Here is a 20762-nt window from a genome sequence, read left to right on the forward strand (position 1 = left end):
GGAAAGTGTATCACAGTAAATGGAAACGTTTTTCCATCTGGGCGGAGCGCCGCGATCTAGATCCCTTTACGGCTCCTCTTCCATCCATTTTAGACTTCCTAACTGAACTCTTTCAGGAAGGCGCTAGTTGTTCAACTGTCAAAGTGCAATTGGCAGCCATTTCTCATTATCATGTGGGACATGATACAGGGCCCTTGATGTCAGCCAAATTGTGTAAAACCTTTCTCAAGGGTACCTTTTTACTTAGACCCCCTGTAAAAGAAGCCGTACCCCCATGGGATCTTACTTTAGTTCTTCAAGCCTTGACTGCTCCACCCTTTGAACCTGCTGTTTCAGTGGATCTCAAATTCTTGTCATGGAAAACAGCATTCCTTGTAGCCATTACTTCACCGAAAAGAGTGTCGGAACTTCAGGCTCTCTCTGTGAAGCCTCCATATCTGATTTTTCACCCTGATAGTGTACCTCAGGATCAATCCCTCCTTTCTTCCCAAGATAGCATCAGAAACCAACATAAACCAATCCATAAATTTACCGGTTTTCTTCCCTAAATATCAAAATAAGGGTGAATACAAGCTGCACTCATTTGGATGTTCATAGGCAGCTTCGTTTTTATACTCATAGGACAGCTGGCCATAGACAATCTGACCAGCTGTTCGTTTCCTTTGCCAAATTTAACTTTGGGAAAGCTATCTCTAAAGTATCTTTATCTCGCTGGATTTCCCAATGTATCCTACTGGCTTATCAAGCCTCGGGTAGACCCGCACCAGAAGGAGTTCGTGCTCATTCCACCCGCTCCATTTCTACTTCTGCGGCTTTCAAGTCTAGAGTTCCTTTGGATGATATTTGTTCTGCAGCCACTTGGGCTTCATCTCATACCTTTATCAACCACTACAAGCTAGACCTGCTTTCTAGAGGGAGAGCATCCTTTGGCTCTGCGGTGCTTAGTAATATCCTTCCATGATGGCCACCCAGGGTGCAGGTAGCTGGGGACTCTGTCCCACAGGTTGCTGACAAATGAACATCCTACTTCAGATTTAGAAGTTATGTACTCACCATAACGTTCCATCTGAGTAGGTAGTTCATTTGTCTGCAACCATCCCCCCCTCCTTCCCCTGACCTTCTTCGGATCTATTAGTTGTTAGATATCCTTTGTTGGATATATATTGAGAGGCAAACTCGATCTGAGGTCATGGAGGGTTAGCAGGGGATTATGGGTGAAGGGAGGAGCTAGGAGCTCGGATCCATTAGCTTGAAACAAGTTGCCGGCTCTGATCCGATATCGGATCCGTAACCCACAGGTTGCAGACAAATGAACTACCTACTCAGATGGAACGTTATGGTGAGTACATAACTTCTAATTCTTTGACCTGTAGTGTGGAATTTCACACCTCTAGCAGCCTGCACACATCTTGCATTCCAGATAATTTTCTGAAAAGTAAATTTAGCATTGCTGTTTGTGTAACTTTAATAACTTTTATTCACAAAATATTTACATTTATCAGTAAGAAGTATTCTTTACAGTTCTAGTGCATTCAAAGTATTTTTCATAAATACTGTAAAATATAATGCATACAAATTTCAAATTATATTTTTTGTAAACTTTCACAAACATATTTACATATCTTAAAAACTATGCATCCTAGACCTCTAAAATGTTAACCAGGCATGAGTTTCCACATGACAATTTCCTCTGTGCCTGTTCATTGAGATATTTACAGAAATATGAAAACATTGTATAATATAGCAATAACCCATGCCTGGGTGTGGGTAATGCTGGATTTGCCCACGGTTGGCGTGGTCTGGTCACGAGGGAGAAAAATTACTTTTCTTAAATAATGGCATTGTATAATGCCTCCTTGCTGCCCTTCCGCAGCAGACTGTCTGGTATTCTGCGGCAGTTCTGATGTACTGTGCATGCGTATGCTTATGCAGTACATCAGAGCTGTGGGCAAAAGCAACGGAGAAAGCAAGCTCTCCATTGCTTTTTACTGTTTCGCTATGTTAAATGGGTTTAACATAGCAAGACAGCTTTAAAATAAGCAACTGAGATCTCCGTTGCTTATTTTAAAGCTGTCTCGCTATGTTAAACTCATTTAACATAGCGAGACAGGTTTTAAAAAAAAGCAATGGAGAAAGCAAGATCTCCGTTGCTTTTTACACACTCTCTCCTTATGTTAAAGGAATTTAACATAGCGAGACAGCTTTAAAAAAATCAACGGAGATCTCCGTTGCTTTTTTTTAAACCTGTCTCGCTATGTTAAACTCCTTTAACATAGCGAGACAGTGTTTTAAAAAAGACTTGTACTAATGGAAAAAGTCCGGGTGACCGGACCTTTTTCAATTAGTATAAGTCGATTTACAATGTGCACGCTGACCAATCAGCATGCACGTTTTGGAATATTAATGGGGGGGGGGGGGTCATGGTATAATTAGCAATAAAATAACACTGGCTATCTCTTAAGATGAGCAACTCTAATATTTGCATTGTAAGACAATTTTCTTCAACATCTTAGGTTTCACCTAATGTCATGCAGCAGTTTGCAAGTCCCTTGGTCTTTTATGTATGGACATATTGCTTATTTTCATAATTGCTAACAAGCAATTAGCAATATTTCCAGTATACTGTGATATAAAGCAGCATTTTCAGTGAATTGCCCTTTCTCCCACATTGATGTTTCACACCATGTAGCTCAATAAAATGTAGGGGTCTCTGTTATGAAAATATGGACATAAATATGAATAAGTGGCAAACAAATACTAATTTTCCCACTGCCGGGACACCTAGACTCTTGGTGTCATTTTGTTATTAGCTCCTTCCCCTTTCTAGTACTGTCTGCTATTAGCTGGCAAGTTACTTAGTGAAGCTAGACCCAAAAAGTCCTGGATGCCATAAGGAGGTATAGATGTGAAATGGAAGTATACAAAAAAGGCGTTTAAGGCTTGAGTTAAGAAGCCAGAATAACATGTCCTAGGGGCTGGGTCTCATGCCATAGCTGTTACGGGGAGCTTGTCTGTAAAGAGAGAAACCACATACCATACTAATTTTTCTGACATTTGAAATGGGTAAACAAGCTGCTAGCTTCACTAACTTTAAGTACTCTGCCCTTTTATTTGCGACTGTGTAATATTTCACATTATGATCTCAAAATAGTTTTCCCCCTAAGAATATCTACAGAAATATATGCTAAGAAATGCACTTGCTAATTTGAATCCCATTTCTGCAAGTGTTCCTACTAAAAGCATTTACTTTTGCTTCTCCTAAGATTCCTCGGGTCTGAAATGCTCATTTTTAAATGCATGACAATATCAACACAGTAATGCACCCAATCGTATTTCAGAGTTTTTCAGCATAACTGAATTTGGCACACTAAAACATATTTTAGTTGGTACGGGCTCTCTGCACTGTTATACCCATTTATTTAGGTATTGTAACTCAGAAATGACCCTGAGAAGTACTCCTAGAAAATAAATAAAAGCACAGGTAACAGTCCATGGAGAACAACCTACTTCAAGTGGCACATAGGCAAAAGATGTAGAGTAGCTGCGGTATGAGCGATTGAGGGGAAACCTCTTTTTTTGCAATGGGAGGATTTCAGTTCTACAAGTTACAAAACAGGAGAGCTATGAATCTTTCACACCTTTGAGCATAAACACTTAATAGTGCTTACCTGTATTCATACATGGGTTCTTAGGTTAATTTAGGCAAGTGTTATGAATAATTATATAGATGTCATCTGTGCATCCGAGGGAGTGTGCCACCTCCAAACAAGAAATCCAGCTTGAATAGCCTCGATTTTCTAACTTCTGAGAGATTCCGAGCTGAGGTCCCTTGGCTCTCTAGACAGACTTACCCCCCCCCCCCCCCCCATTACTTTTATCCAAGTCATACAGACACCTGTGGAAAGATCTCCAACTTACCCAATCTATGAAAGAACCTGCCTTATTAGATAATTCACCTTAAAAACATTGGTATTGTTAGCAAAACAATGTATTAGATTCAATGATTAGCCTAATAAGGGAAGTACACAAGGGGACTGACCTTTCCTTTTGATAACAGGGTAATGTAAAAATATTTTACTGTAACTAATTAAAGGATGGTCTATTTTTTGAGTGTACGTAAAACCTTTAAAGACAGTATTATAAGCTGGATTGACTTGTTTTTTCATGCTTCTTTTTCCACAATTGTATCAACTGGTAATAGTTTAAAAAAAACTATATAGTCTGATAAAGCTCCTAAACAAAAAATGATTGAGGAAGTTTTTTTTTTTTTGTTCCTATGTCCATCATTTGAGCCAACTCCATACGTTTTCTGCATTATGGTAGTCGTACAGGAAGCTAGCAGTTTTTTCTTGCTTTTAAGTACTTTTTATAAATTTCTTTTGCATGCCCAGGAGCTCTTCAGGGGTGGACAATGCAGTAAGCATTGTGAATGATGTTGCTCACTTTTGCTGCTGATGGAACTTTGTAGAAGTCTGGCATTCTTTTGAAGGGACCCATATAAGCTTCTCAACCCTCTCCACCTTTTGTTTTAGGACTTGCCTCCTTCAAAGCAGCTTTTTAGCAGTCCAAGGAAAGCACTTGTGCATGGTGCAGCAATGCTTCCTTAGGTGATGCTAACCACGTAGCTCAAATGGGTGAATGCACCAATTTAACATTTTACATCGTAAGAGGGGTTCCTTTTTTGTGAACTTGCCTTGGAGTGGAAAACCATTTGAAAGGGCCACCAGTTTCGTTAATAGTATTATGGAAGGCCATGCTTGTAAAGAAGTACTTGGCTAGCTGCCCTTGCAGGCCATTTCAGTTCTAGACAGTTTCCCTTTTTGTGCCCAAAATAACCTATCCATTTGGTTATAGATTGGCCTTAACCATCCTATAGTCAATAGCTATATTATTATCCCTAATGAGAATAAATGGGATCATACCATAGATAATTTGAGGGGACCCATTTGTGGGATAAAGCAATTAGGAGCTGCATCTCTTCATTAATAGTAGAGGGGGCAGTCCTGGGGTAAATCTTTTGTTTCCCATCTGAAGACCTAAGTTGCAGTTGAAAATGGGCAAAGGTGAACTTTGTTTTATGTGGATGGGAAGTCCGTCCCATAGCAGCAGTATTCTCTGGGAAATGTACCTCTCCCTCCAAACCTTTCTATTGTTTTAGAAGAGATTTAGATTCCTAGACCATGTATTTCTGATGGAATTTGACTTGCTGATGTGCAGGAAATCCATCAGTAATGGGGGGGAGGATGCCTTGTACGTCACCTCTTAGCAGTCTGTAGGATACCGAGTATAGTGACAGGGCTCTGAGCAAGTCCATGTAGGACATGTTTAGGCCTTGAATCCTTTTAGTAAGATATCTCTGTGCGTGTTCCAGTTGTTGCATGTGTCTGGACCAATGATTGGCCTAATGACTGAGTAAAGGGGTACAATGACATCCATAGATGTAGATACATTCCCTTTGTTTATAAGCTCTGCAATATAGAAGGACGTTCTTACAGTAATAGATGCAGGGTAACCCACGTGTTGGGTCATTGTCAGCATAAGTTCCCAAATCCAGAACAAGTGGGTCAGTGCTTAGAAACATAGTTAGTATGGTAGTTCACTGGGATAAATGCCTTTCCAAAGGATACAGTAATGCATTTTTATTTTCATTTAGCTTCAGACCATGATTTTGATAGTTATTTAAAACAAACTTTCCTGCAGGATGGCCAAGTCATTTGGGGATTCAGTGACTGCTCTTAGCTTGCAGTCATCTGAAAACTTAGTCAGCCAGAGCCCTTTGTTATTGGCTTTTACATAAGAAAAGTAGATGCCAAACAGGTGAGGTCTCTGCACAGAACCTGGAGGGGGGGGGGGTGTCTCCTGCCGACTCATCTTTTTGTGGAAGTACCTTTTCCCCTATTTTGATTATCTGCATCCTATCTGTGAGCCAGTTTACAATCCAGCAGGTGGCATAAGGGTTTTTTTAGTAGTTCTTTTAGCTTTTCTACTATGTCTGAGTGAGGAATTCTGTCAAAAGCTTTGGCCACATTGAAGTATGCTATGTGTACCATTTTGCCTTCATCCATTGCTTTGATGACCTCTTCAAATAAATCCAACAGGTTGAGTAAGCATGAACCTGCTGTTGACAAATTTGATGTCTCTGAGGTTTTTGGTACTTCTCCAGAATGGACTTCTTTCAGAGACCAATATACTTGCATAGAACTGTTGACACACAGAGACTTCCAAGAAGGCAAACAAGTTGTAAACCTGCCTCCTTGTTTGAAAGGGGATGAAAGATGTCTGTTCCATCATGCATCTCAGTAATTTTAACTAGTAGAATCCAGTGCCTCTATATTTGGATGGTGACTCTGTATGCACTTTTAGTGTGGGGGTGAGGCTGGGGTCGGGGAAGAGTCCTTGGTATTGTCACTGTAATTAATGGCTGCCTTCTGGCACTTCAGTGACTGTGGTCTGCAGAGATTACTTGATTCATTCTGGTTGAGCACAGTTTTAGCACAAGGTGCTACTCTATGAACTGTACTGTACACTCAAATTGTTTCTGTAATGCTTAAAAAAGCCTCGTGGTAGAACAAGCTCAGTGTGCTCTGAGGTGTGGATTACTCTGTCCTCTTAGCATACCTGAAGTGAAATCTTCTACTGTTTGCAGTGGTTACACTCCTACAGTGTAGATATACACTCTAGGACTGCAACCTAGAGTGTAGATATACACTGAGAGAATTCCTGTCTAGTGCTTTCTTACAGGATTGCCTTTATTGGCCCTGAAGTATGCTCTCTAGTGTGTTCATTGTGGATGGAGGAGAGGAGAGACTAGGAGTTCAGGAGCTTTTTATACTGGCTGAAGACCGCAGAAAGTGCAGACTTTGCATCTTAGGGACTTGATGGCTACCACAGTTTGCATGCATGAGGATGCAGATTTTGCAGTGGTCTACGAGATAGCAGTGACTGCATAGTCACCAGTTGCTTATAGATCTGAGTACAATGTCTAACTCGTTTTGCTTGGCCATGGAGGAGTGGGGCCTCTCCTGATTGACAATTGTTCCATTGTGTAGTTTGTGTGCACAAAGAGGCATTTTTTTATAATCTCTGCAGTGAGGTTGATGGGGGGCTGCAGATAAGAACATGATTCTTGGCAGCAGTACATTTTTTTCCCATCATTTGTTTATCTGGACTTACAAAATAATGTACTTGCTGTGTATTGAGAGTGAAGTGGCAAAAGCAGAGCCATTTTACACTAAAAGCATTTAGTTCTTTATAGTTAGTGGACCTACTTTTCTGTTTAAAAAAAAAAGTTAGAACTCTACGCAGTTCAAATTTCTGATTTCAAGACTTTCACCAGTTGTTGCCCCATCAGTTTTTTCTTAATTCTAAATACTTTCCACTTCCTCAGCATAGTGACTGACCTGCAGTTTTGTAATTATATTTCTTGGATTAGCATAGCAGCCTTTCTGATGCAACATAATACAGAGAGGATGCATATACAAAAATTCCACCTACAGAAAAGGCCTTCTGCCCTGCATATACAGCTGTACAACAAGATTTAATATACATGAAATGTTTTGGTAAGTGCATTAAGTAGGAGTTGCTAAAGTCAGTTCTGTTTCTCTTCATCGAGAAGGTGGAGTACCCCTGAAGACAGCTGAACATTCATAATGAATCACTTATTTTCAAGAAACAACCCATTTTATAACTGCTCAAAGCTTTATTCCAGTAGTTTTAGCTTTTAACTTAGCTTGTCTGACCAAAGCTTATTGAACTTTAGCTTGAATGTCATCCTTTTCCTTGCTTATGAATAGAATAGTTGCTTGCATGCCTTTGACATTTGTGTTTTGATCTGAAATTTTATTACTGGACTTGAATGGTGATCGATACTATTTTGTATTAGTAATCGGGTATTAGTATTAATGTAATCACACCTGGTGGATGTATCCTGTTTTGAAGGAACTGCTGCTCGTTTTTTTTTTTCTGTAGAGAATGTGCTTATCACCAGCATTTGGGTGCAGCTGTTATGAGTGCGATGTCTTAAGTGATTACATGTCCACCTTGGTACTTGACCACATAGAAAATGCATTTTAGCAGTCAGTATGTTTTAGTATTGCAAGGAATTTAGATGTGCCCTATGTAAACATTACAGTAATAAATGTGACCAGCCTGGGAGAAAATAAAGAAAATCATATTCTCTCTCTGACTTGAATGTGAATGTACTGCAGTAGCCTTGCTTGTCATTCCTGATCACACACTGGCTTGGATCGAGTTGAGAAGCACTCGTACAAGACGTCCTCCAGTCATTTTGATGTATTTTAAGTTGTGCCAGAATCTGAGTAACAGTATCCTGTAGATGTGCAAACTTAAAATACCTCACTGTGTGCCCACATTGCGATGGCTGTGTTTGCGAGTTCACTTGAAATTTTCAAAATACTGCATGCCAAGTTACAGCCCCATAACCAGTTAAATAGTAGCTTTATAGCATTCATGTTGCAGTGATGGCCCTACGATATTGGGTGTTGGATAGTCAAGGTGACTGGATTCTTATAAATTCACCCACATATAATGTTTAATTTGATATTTGCACTTTTACCAACAAAATACTCCTGGGACTTTAGTGCTGTGCAATAAAGCTCAAACTTGTTTTCCTTCTTTAAAATGTAAGACCTCCCCTAAGCAACCATGACAGACGTGTAACTGTTTTGGCCATTTCTTTCACTTGAGCAGTCCAGCTAAATTTCTTTAATAATCAATGTTCTGTAGTCCTATCTCACCTTCATTCTTTACATATGGTATCGGAGCTGATACTCTGCTCCGACTCAGCCTATTTTCAAGCTGGAAGACTTCTGGTTGGCTCGTGGCTAGTTGGGTATCCCCTGGTGCACCAGTACAATTCCCAGATCTCATTTGCCTCGTCGATGAGTTTGGTTGTGCTTCTCTTTGTCTCTGGCTAAGTGATTGCATTTATTTCCACTTTTACTAAAATTTTTTGGCTGTTTAGTTTAAAATAGTTTAATATAGTTAACACTGTTACTCCTTATAGTAATCAGCATAGTTGTTATTGTAGTTATTAGAGTTGTTAGCTTTTACTTGCACCAGTTGCAGTTTTTGGCCTTTGCTTACTTCGTTGGTATCTCGTGTACTGTTTTTTCTAGATTGGTAGCATAGACTCGTTTTGCGCACTATTCTGTGTGTGTTAAGAGTTTTTGGCGGTTTTCCGCTTGTTATTTAGCCTAGTTAATTAGCTTGTTAGCATCGTTGGATTGCTACGATTGTTAACAGAACTACGTTCTGTTTGTGTTTGACATAAGCCTGAATTTGTGAATTCCCGCTCATTACTGTTTCTGTTGAGTGTGTGATACTTTCTAACTTTCTCTAACTTTTTGGTCTGTTTCAGTTAGAAGACCCTATCTTTTCTTTGCCCAGGCTAGGCCCGTTTAACTTAGAAGACCTAGTCCTCATGGTGCTTTTTCCATACTGCAGGGCTAGGCTCGTTTAAATTAGAGGACCTAGTCCTCCTCCTCCTTCCCTTTCTCTGTGTGCATGTGTCCTATACTGCAGAATGTCTAAAGACCGTAAGGATCATAAGTTATCCAGCTTTAAGAAATGTATTAAGTGCTCTCAAAAAATGTTTAACGGATGGTCACGGTAACTGCGTTTACTGTTTAGGGGCCATCCATTTATAGGAGACCTGTTTATTTTGTCATGCTCCCTTTCTCTGTGTGCATGTGTCCTATACTGCAGAATGTCTAAAGACCGTAAGGATCATAAGTCATCCAGCTTTAAGAAATGTATTAAGTGCTCTCAAAAAATGTCTAATGGATGGTCACGGTAACTGCGTTTACTGTTTAGGGGCCATCCATTTATAGGAGGCATGTTTATTTTGTCATGCATTTAGTCCTAGGGTGTTGCAGGAAAGGAAGAACAAGCTCATCCTAAAAGGTCTTCTTAAACCTTCCTTTTCAGGAAGATTTGTCTAGTTCCTCATCATCCTCTAAATCTACCAAGGGAAAGTCAAAATCTTGTAAGAGGCCCTCCCCAGCACCGGCTGGTGTCTCGGAGCCGCCTCTTAAAGTTTAAAAAAAAAAGACAAATCCACTGTCTCATCGGCTCCACAGACCTCGGACCGACTGAGAGCGGTATTGTTATTGCAGGGTCAATTCCAAGTATTTCGAAGCCAATGCTGAGACTGTTTCTCGGAGCTGGTCTACGGACCCTCTACCGACCTCCTTGTTATTGAAGTCTCCTATACCTCTGAGATCTTGATCTCCTACTATGTCATCCAGGTCTTCCAGGAGTTTATCGGAAGAAGATGTGAAGAGGGTAGTGCTGAGACTTTTGAAGTCGTCTGCTTTGCCTAAATTGTTGTTGGCTCTGACCCAGTCGGCTCCGGAGCAACTCGAGCCCGTTCAACGCTCTGTGTTCATTACTCCTCCCAGCCATGTTGGTTTTTCGGAGCCAGAGTGCTTGGTACCACTGATGGAGCCTTCGGCTCCAGCTCCCCTTGTGGCTGTTTCAGAGCAGAGTTCTGCTCCAACACTTTTGGTGCCGTCCGTAGTGTCCAGGGGCCGAAGCTCTCTGGTTGGCCCCGACAGGGATGCTTGGAACTGAACTTCGGTTCCAAGTCTTCCTCTTGGCGCATTGGCTAGGGTGAGTTCGTACCCTGTCTATCTCTGAGCTGATGGCTCTGGCGCCGACTGCATCCTCTGTCCCCGTGGAGCCGAGGAGGTCCTCGGAGCCAGAGAGGTTGGCATTCGCGATGATGAGTGTGTTATCCTGATTGTCAGCTCCTACCAGAGGTACCAGCACTCTTCCCCCTATAACACCTACTTCTGTCTCGGCTCCTACTCCTTCCAGTGGCAGCAGAGACCCCCCAGCCTCAGGAGCCACTGGCTGGTGGCCCCCACTCTTCCGAGACCTCCCCGGAAAGTCCTTCTGTGGAGCTCCTACGGAAGAGGACTTGTAAGAGGAAGCATGTCGACTCCCAGGATGAGTCTTTGACATCTGACACTGACCTCAACGAGCCTAAAGGGTCCCCCAAGTCATGCTCTGATGTCTCCTTCGTAGACCTTCTGGAGATCCTTAAACATAGGTGCGGCTGGCCCACTGTCGCCTTTTGTCACCCCTTCTGATGAGTTCTGTGTACCTGAAGGTTTTCTGGTCTCAGCCTTCTGCCTCTTTGGTGTCTCCACTCTTTGAACTGATGGATTTAGTTAGTCGAAAGGTGTGGGATACTCCTGATGCCGTTTAGCCAGTCCACAGGAGACCGAACAAGTTCCTTTCTCCCCCTCCAGGAAAAAACTTTTTATTTAAAGGTGTGCCTGTAGATGCCATGGTGGTGGCAGCAGCCACTAAGGAGGGGCTAGCTGAGACCACTTCTGTTCATCCGCCGAATAAGGAGTCTCTAACGATGGACAGATACGGGAAGCGTATCTTTTCTTCAGCATCATTTACCCTTAGATCGCTGAATTACCTTACTTTACGAGGATTCAGAGAGATCTCTTTAAAGAGTTAGGAGACTCTTCACAAGGTACATGTACTGAGGGAGTCTCTGACAAGGTTTTTGCCCAGTTGTCCACCTTGAACTAACTCTTCCATGTGGCTTTTTTCGTATGTGGCTGATGGATCGAGTAGAGCAGCAGGTTCAGAAATTTCCCCTGAGGTGTCATTCCTGGATACATTTGTGTAACTTTGCGGAACCGTTTAAGTCTACCTTTACCAACTCCCCCTTCAGTTCCTCATTGTTTGGATTCAAGGTAAAGGACACACTCACCCGGTGCGAGCAAGAAGGAAAAACACACTCTGCCATGGGAGTACGTTTTACTATTCCCTCTAGGCGATACCCTAAGGGTCAGAGGGGCATTAGGATGTGGTTCAAGAAGTCCCAGAGGTTTTTGCAGGAGGCACAGGGTGACGACTCCTTCAGAGGAGGAGGAGGAAATGTAAGACATTGCCCTAGAGGCAGGGGCGGTCTGCAAAACCAGGGAGGTCATGATTCCTTTCGGGACCGGCCTTGCCAGCGCTCCTGATTTGGGGCCCGACTGTTCTTCTCTCTGGCCGGTCGGGGGCCGCATTTCTTTGTATCCAGAAGCCTGGCTAAGTATCACTCAAGACAAGTGGGTACAAATAATTACCAGAGGTTATGTCATACCCTTTTCTCTTCCACCTTTTCTTCCCAAGAAGATCCCAGATGTTCCACCCAGTCACAGGGATCAGGCAACTGTGGAGGTCAACAAGTTGCTGTCAAAAAGAGTCATCCAAACCGTCCCAGCAGACCAAATGGGATCCGGAATTTACTCCAGATTCTTTAGTGCCAAAACATATAGGGGACTGGAGGCCCATTCTGGACCTCAGCAGATTGAACGAATCAGTAAAGGACAAGTTTCGGATGGTAACACTGCAGTCTATACTCCCATTGTTAGGGAAAAGACAATTGGATGTGCTCAATAGATCTCCAAGACGCCTACTACCACATAAAAATGGCAGGGCGTCAAGGAGTCATCTACACTTCTGGCTGGGAGCCAGTCACTACCAGTTCTGTGCCCTTTGGTCTCACCACAGTCCCCAGGGCGTTAACCAAATGTATGGCAGTAGTGCCAGCTCACCTGAGAAGTCAAGGATTCCAGGTGTTTCCGTATTTGGATGACTGGCTCCTGACTGCCCCCACCAGGCATCTACTCCTTCAGAGCAGGGGCACTACTATTCAGCTTTGTGCCCAGCTGGGAATCGCTCTAAATTGGGAAAAATCTGCCTTATTGCCCCCTCAATCTGTGATTTTTATAGGCGGAGAGATGCACAGTAAACATGGTGGCTCTTCTTCCTGCCGAAAGGGCACAGAACCTGGTTCTTCAAATTCAGCGTCTTCTCTCCTTAAGAAGGGTCAAAGCCAAGATTATTCTGCAGCTCCTTGGGACCATGGCTTCCACCATACTATTAGTGCCACTAGCCAAGTTACACAAGAATTTTTCAGTGGCTTCTGTTGTCCCAGTGGTCCTTTCAGCACCTTCCATTATCCCCATCACATTCTGCTGACAGAATCTTGCAAGAAAGACCTCCTTTGGTGGACATTACCCAATCAACTGACCACGGGCGCTTTGTTTGTTCCTCACCAACCTGTTGCCACTGTGACCACGGATGCCTCACAGATGGGATGGGGGGGGGCATTATCCGGGCAGGACTGTCCAAGGCACATGGCAAGATCATGAGGCTCACCTGCATATCCGCGTTCTAGAGATGAGAGTGGCTCCTGGCATTGCAAGCACTTCACGACCTTCTTCCTCTGGGGACTATTGCAATACAGTCAGACAAAATGTCGGTAGTACGGTATATCAAAAAACCACAACGCTGAAACACCAAAAATGAATAAACCACTTTCTCCTGCAGAGGCAATAATTCCAATAGCGAAATGTAAAAAGAAAATAAAAATAAAAAAGAGAGCAACGCTTTCTTTAAGCATTCCAATGTATGTCCCGATTTTAAGTTGGTCTTCATGATACTTGAACAGGTTAACCCAGACATCAGAGGGGGAGATTGGGAATCTAAACTCGAGTTCAGAGAGTTAATCTGGCAGTTGAAACTTGATGCAGGGAAACCCTCAGGACTTAATGGTATGCTTAGTATAGGCTCAGTGCTGAAGCTTCGCAGGGCTAGGTTATAAATTTACCCCCCCCCCCTCTCACACACATTTTTCAATCCCTGGTTACACATAGGGTTTATACAATGTTTACTTTATCGCTTTACACATTAGTTTTTACCTGCATAACCATTTATCCATTGGTCTGTTTGCCTACACTATTCACTGTTTTTAAATGTTGAGCTATTCGTTTTTAAGATGTACGTATTCATTGTTTACTTGGTTTGTGTCATGTCACTCAAAGGTCATTGCACAACTATTTTATTAAGTTCATTATTTACTCTGCACATTTCTATTTTTACTATTGAACATTTAAGTGGTGTATAGTATTTTAGTATTTTATTTTATTATATTATTAATTACAGTTGGTTAAGATTTACAGTTTGACAGTTGTAATGAATGTTTAGCAATTTCATTCACTTTGCAATGCACTCAGCTTAGCCAACAGTTGGTTTAAACAATCAAGTGTGTTAATTACATCATGTGATTAATTACCAACAGTATATAAACAGCTTCTCACAACCAGTATGGTTGTTTGACTTGATAAAGCCTGGAATGAACCAGGCGGCGCTGTCATCTTCTTGTTTAACTTCTTGTATCGTGTGGAATAAAAAGAACTTTTTACATTTCGCTATTGGAATTATTGCCTCTGCAGGAGAAAGTACGGTATATCAACAAACAGGGCAAAACCAGATTTTGCTCACTCTGTCGAGAGGCCATGTGAGTTTGGAAATGGGCAATATCTTCCCAGAGTTTTCTGGTGGCAATGCACGTTCCAGGGACGACCAACGTGATAGCTGATAAGCTCAGCCTGGCGATCCTGATGCCTCACGAGTGGTCTCTGAAACAGGAAACAGCGGAAAGTATTTTCCGCAGGTGTGGACAGCCTTCTGACTTTTGCCCTTCTAGCTGGAACAAAAGTGATTCCTTTTGTGAAAAGATCGACATAAGAAAAGTCAATATTCACCATAGTGAAGCTGTGAATTTTGAAATGTTGGGTGTGTGTTAACACTGAAACCATTGTTTATACAATTAAAATTAGCCACAGCTTTTAAAGTCATTAATAAATTGTCTCCATGTCACATAGGGCTGATTGCCCGATCAGCTGTGCTGAGGGTGAGGGGTCAGTTCATAAAATAAATGTTCTGTTTGTTCTGAATGGCAGGTGTATGGACATGCTTCAGTTCCCATTGATGGTTCTGATTTCTGTCTGTGATCCTGACAGGTCATCTGAGCTGGGGAAAATCCTTACCCTCTGGTGTATATCCTGATTGATTTTTAACATTATGCTCTGTATCACCAACAACATTCTAATTATGCTGTACTCGCATCCTTGCCTGATAAACAGCACCATCAGTTCCCTGTGCAGAGCTGAATTTTTTGAGACCAGCTAGGTAACGCCACATCCTTAACCCCTTTGGTACACATTTTACCTGAATAGATTCCAAACAATATGCATTTTCAAGCTGTAACTTTTTTTTAGCTTCAAAAGCTTGTAGTCCAGTTCATTTAACCTTTCAGAAAGATTGTTGTCATCACTATGTGGAAAATCCAGTCCTGCAAAACCGGTACATCACCGTACAAGGGTGATACCTCACTGGGTTTACAACATTCATTCTTGCATTCAGTGATTGGTTTCCATTTGATACATTTGCACTATTGCCAGTAGGTTGGCGGTTTGGAATCGTGATACTGCCATTAATTCTCGTTTATTCCTCTTGTGAAATCTCATAGAGTCTCAGGGTCAGCTGCTGGATGAGAAGCATTAAGTTGCCCATTGTGCATTCTAAGTCATTAACACCACTCTTGGAACAATGGTGGTGAAGGAGAGAGGATCTCAATGGCCATGGCCTACCCTCAAAACATATCTAAAAAAAAAAAAAAAAGGTGTACTAACGACAAAAACTCCAAAACCAGGAAAAATCAACAAGACTAGAAGGCCTTAAGAAAAGCTTAATTTTAAAATATAAGCACTTTTGTCTTACAAGTCCGTAAGAATTCATATAATAAACTTTATTACCTCTTCATCCTGACATTAGAATAAAAATAAAAAATGAAAAATACAAAATAAAATTAGAAGTAGATGCTCAAAAGGGACCGAGAGGTTGCTTCATAAACGGAATGTTCTTTAGCAAACTCCCAATTTCTGCTAACCATACAATGAAATCAATAATGTGAATAATTGGTGAAGTACGGGTCTTTAAAGATTTAAATGGCAGATCATGTGACCAGCACTATTATTTAAGGCATCGTTTTTTTGTATCTGATTAAGTTTTACTGACTTGCAAGACAAAAGTGCTTATATTTTAAAGTTAAATGGTCTGATTTTTGAGAACTTCTAGTCTTTGGTGATTTTTCTGATTTTGGCGTTTATTTTGTATACAGCCCCTCCCTCTTTTTGAGTTCTTTTGAGTCTGATTCTGTTTCTCATTTCCTATTGCTTTGCAGGTATAAGGGGCAGCAAACAAGATTTGAGGTACATTGGGTGAGTAAGGCATTGTGGGGAAATGGAGGAGGTCGAGAGTTTGTGCTAAATGAGCTGACAGAAGTAGCGGTCAGAGCTGAGCCCAACAGTTGTGGAAGAATAAAAATGGACAACACAGATGGAATATTATAATGCGTACATAACTTTTTTTCCACCTGTTGATGGTGGACATACTCCAGAGCATGGAAGCTTTAGAGAGGAAAAAATAGCCAAATTGGACTTTAATTTGAGATAATTTCCAGTGTGTAGCTACAGAGGAAGATCCTCTAGATTGATTGCTGCATCATTTGTGGTTAGTATGATCCAGCGACAATGCTTTTCTAAGCCATAATTTAGTTTATAACTGACGTGCAGCGAAAGAATTTAGTGAATGCTTAGTTTCCACGATGATTTTTCTGTTGTATACCATTGAATAGTATCTTTTTTTTTTAGTTTAATACCTTTTATTTCCAGACCACCTCAGTCTAAAATTCTTCGAGAGGATCAGAATCACAACATGTATGTTGCTGGATGCACAGAAGTTGAAGTGAAGAGCACTGAAGAAGCTTTTGAAGTATTTTGGAAAGGCAAGTTCTTGTTTTATTTTTAAAAATATTTAAATTTGAAGTATTTCAGCATCTGATATGTATAGATGCACTTCATTTGTTGGGCACTAGGACTGTAAGATGGGGAACCTTGGTGGGCCATTTGTAAACGTCAAAATGTAAATAGCTGCTGATTTAATATTGGTTTAATGCAGAACTAGATAGGCTTTGAGCATTAATCTTGAAACTATTCTAAGTGCGTTTTGCTGGACAGCTTGGGTCTAAAAGTCTGCTGTGAGAGGCTGCAATGATAACTATTGTATAGTTATTTGTCGTATGTGGCACTCCTGCACTGCAGATTTTAAAATATTATTGCTGTAGAGTAGAATGAATAGAAAGTGGGAAAGAAAAAATACAAGGCGGCGAGTGTAGTTGCAGTGTACTTTTCTCTCCCTCCTTTTTCTTCCTGTGTTCTCTCCTCTTTTTTTCCTCTGTCATCTGTCATCACTTCCTCCGTGTCTCATTTCTTTACCTTCCTCCACCTTTTCTATCTTTGTCAGTGATGCTTTCTGATAGAGAGATTCTCATGTATCCTTAAATGGATGAACTGTCTCGTGTATCCTTAAATGGATGAACTGTCTCGTATAGCTCTGAGAACCTGCTTATCTAATTACTTTTAGGGTGGGATTTCTGTGTCTAGTGCTGCTGAAGTGATCTTCCTTCCACAGGAGAAGGTTGATATATGATGCTGTGTTCCAGTAGACTAGGATCCATTTTATCAGCCTGTTTTAAATCACCTTTGTCATCCTTTATATATTGTCACGTGAAAATAAAACCTTCCTATGAATGTCCAGTTTCAGTCAAACAAATGTCACTCAATGAACAAATCCAGACTTGACAGCCCTGCATAATAAAAGGCTTACTTGACATTTGGAGTGCATTTTCAGATGTACATAAAACATTTATATACCATGTTCACTAAGAATCAAAGCATTACTGTAAGTGAAGTACAGCTCAGTCTTAGATTAATTAAATTCAAGATTATGATCTTGCATAGTATGAGGTATGACATTAATAGTAAAACCACAAACTCCTTATACCAGCAAACAAGCATTCCAGTCTTTGACCTGCTGTCTTCAACCAAATGACAGGTTTCTTGCTTGTCCACCCAGCTGGCCCCACCCATTATATAAATTCTCTGATCTGATGTCAAATTTAATTTGTGCTCAACTCTTGGGGGTTCGGATCCTATCCTCTGATCAAGCTCTGCCGCTTCTACTAGCTCATAAATCACTGAATGCTTTTGAGCTCCCCCTTTTCCCAAAATGCCCTAGTCCCTAACATACCTCATATCTTGCTTGCCACCTTAGAGTACAGATGTGGTCACTGCTTTTGCTCTCAAGTTAGTAGTGTTGAGTACTAAGAGTCTTTTTTCTTAAATTTTATTGCTAAAAGTTCTTAAACACATATGATTGCGCTTTCTCACTGTTTCCTACTAAATAACTTTTCAAGTACTTGTATACTGTCTTTTATCATTGCTGGCAATTTCTTTTACAGTATTTTAAGTACATCTTAAATACCATTGTTGGTATTTTCTACTTTATTTCCCTTTAACATTTTGTATTCATTTTTTTTTCTAAATCTGTCCTCTGCGACAATGGCTGAGAAACCCTCTGATTGCAAGTAATGTACGGCCTATGGCCACAAAACCCCTTTATCTGATGCACATTCAGAATGTGTTTATGGTCTAGGCCCTTCACATCTTGATGCCAGTTGTGACATATGCAAGGGTTTTAACCTTTGGGCCCTTATAGATAGAGAGAATAAGCTGATTGTCAGAGGCTTGCTGCCCTCTAAATTATCTAATTCAGCAGTGTCTTCTGGGGCTCGAGTACAGAGAAAAAGGATTCTAGGAAATGTTCCTCGGAACCAACCAATTACTTGGCTCCAAGTTCAGGACCTCCTAGGAAACTAAGACTTCGGATCTTAGTTCCTCTGATCTGAAAACCAGAAGAGAGCGGTCTCCTCAGATCTGATTGTCACTCTTGGCCCTGGATCTGGTTATGTCCATATTGCCCTCTCCATTTTGGTAGTCTCCAAGATGCCATCACTCTAGACATGCATCAACAGCATCCTCGATCTGCTCTTCCACAAGTTTGACTGAAGCTGACATGGGCGCAATGATGAAGTTTCCCTCAATGCAGGTACAAATGGGGGTTCTCCCAGCTCCAACCCAATCTGGTCCAGACACCTCCCCCCGCTCCTCCTTCAAGCCATCCTGTGGTATCGGAGTTGTCTGATCTGAAGACTATGGACTCGTTCTCACTGGATCTGAAGATAATGGTATCTTCAACTTCAGTAGCATCTCTGAGTGGACTGGTTTCAAGTCGCTCAGGACTAGAGGACTCTTGAAGCTGTAGTGTTGGCACCAGATCAGAGGTGGCAGAGTCTACTCTAAAGGTGTCGGAGCCGTCTCTTCTCCTCAAAGCCTCTGTGTTAGCTTGGCTCTGACTCCATCTTTAAGTGTTCTGCCTTCAGGAAGCATGGAGGATGTTCTTTCAGAGCTCTTTCTTTCTCTCCTAGGTACTCCAACATTCGAGGTGGCGAACAGACCACTCTCTATCCCTAGAGTTTGAACTTTTATCCACCTTCTTTGGCTTTGATCATCCTAGCCCATTCATCTCTGGGTCTTGGACCTCAATCATCCTTGTCACAGGAACAACCATTCTCAAGTTAGTCTCCAGGATACCCAACAGGGTATAATGATTTCTTTTGACACTTCTCCAGAACATCCCTCAGATGAAGTTCCTCTGAAGAAAAATTGCAAAAGTGGGCACTTGTACTCTGGTAAAGAGTCTGTTACAGAAGATACTGACTTCGATGAGGGGGAAAGGTCCCCAAGATCACCACCCAATGACGTCTCATTTGGGATGGGGTGGTTGATCTCCTGATGACCCTTCCCAAGAGGAGTCAGTATTTCTTGAGGCTTTTAGTGTTGGCCTGTCTGCCTCCTGGGTGACCCCGCCTTCTAATGGCCTCGTGTTGTTTTCTTGGTAGATGTGGAAGGAGCCTGATACCATTAAACCAGTCCCCAGGAGACCACCCAAGGAAAGAACTTTTTGGTGCAAAAGAGAGTACCTGTTGATGCCATGGGCATAGCAGCCACAAAGAAGGAACGAGTGGAACAAAGCTCCTTTGTCCACCACCCTAGCAAGAAGTCCAGAGCGATGAACAGATAGGGAAGCATGTTTATGCTTCAGTGACCTTTGCTGTCCAGTCACTGAACTATCTGGCACACTTCACAAGACTCGAGGGATTTGATAAAGGAACTCTTCAAATCCCTCTCACGGACCATATATTTACAGGTAGAGAGTAATGTTGCCTTGCAATTGACTACCCTGCAGTTCATTTCCATTTTGTCCATGCGGCTTCTCTCATGCAAGCAGAAAGTACCTCTTGGGCATTGGGTTCAGGTATTTCCATTAGAAGGCATGCCTTGATGCGCTTGTTACGTCGCAAAACCCTTCAAAGCTTCCTTCAACAGAAGTTCCTTATTTGGCTCCAAGGTGAAAGACTCACTCTAGGTATGAGCAAGAAGTTAAAACCCTGTGTGCTGCAGGGATGTGTTTTATTTGACTTCTCAACAAACCTTTTCTAGGAATCATTGAGGTGGTCGAAAAATGTGGTTCAAGAAATCCCAGGGTCGCTTCCATGATCGATGTGGAGACAGTTGCCCTACAACATTTTCACATTCCCACTCAAGTTTAGCAGGCTCATTGCCCTCATCCTTCCACTGGGGGAGTCACTGAGAGATGCTGTATTTCACTTCACAGTTGGACCCCCAGTCTCCATTATACCTACTCCCCTGTTTACCCCCCCCCCCCAATCTCCAAATTTCTTCAGAAAGCATCTCAATTGAAGAGCACGGTAGTCCTCATTTCGTCTTACTGGCGTCAGCAGATCTATTGTCTTTTCTTTGGCCTCCTCTAACTCATCCTCCATGGTCTCTGGATCCAACTCCAGATCTTCTGTCATACCAGATGGACTTGATTAACTCAAACGTTACAGGCTTAGTTAACCGCCTGGTTTCGCCAGATCCATTGATTGCTAGACATCCAAGGCTCTCCCTTCCCATTTT

The 20762-nt window shown here is 41.8% G+C and overlaps 1 protein-coding gene across 1 annotated transcript in view; it reads left to right on the top strand.

Moving 5' to 3' along the window:
- KIF23 (kinesin family member 23) overlaps nucleotides 1-20762 on the top strand; it is a 1082389-nt gene that overhangs the window by 330452 nt on the left and 731175 nt on the right. Inside the window, exon 9 of the mRNA XM_044076375.1 lies at nucleotides 16554-16666. Coding sequence (XP_043932310.1) covers nucleotides 16554-16666 — 113 coding nt within the window. The remainder of the gene's footprint in view (nucleotides 1-16553; nucleotides 16667-20762) is intronic.

Source organism: Protopterus annectens, chromosome 7.part0 (genome assembly GCF_019279795.1).
Source record: "Protopterus annectens isolate FY-2018-M chromosome 7.part0, PAN1.0, whole genome shotgun sequence".
NCBI lineage: Eukaryota > Metazoa > Chordata > Ceratodontiformes > Protopteridae > Protopterus > Protopterus annectens.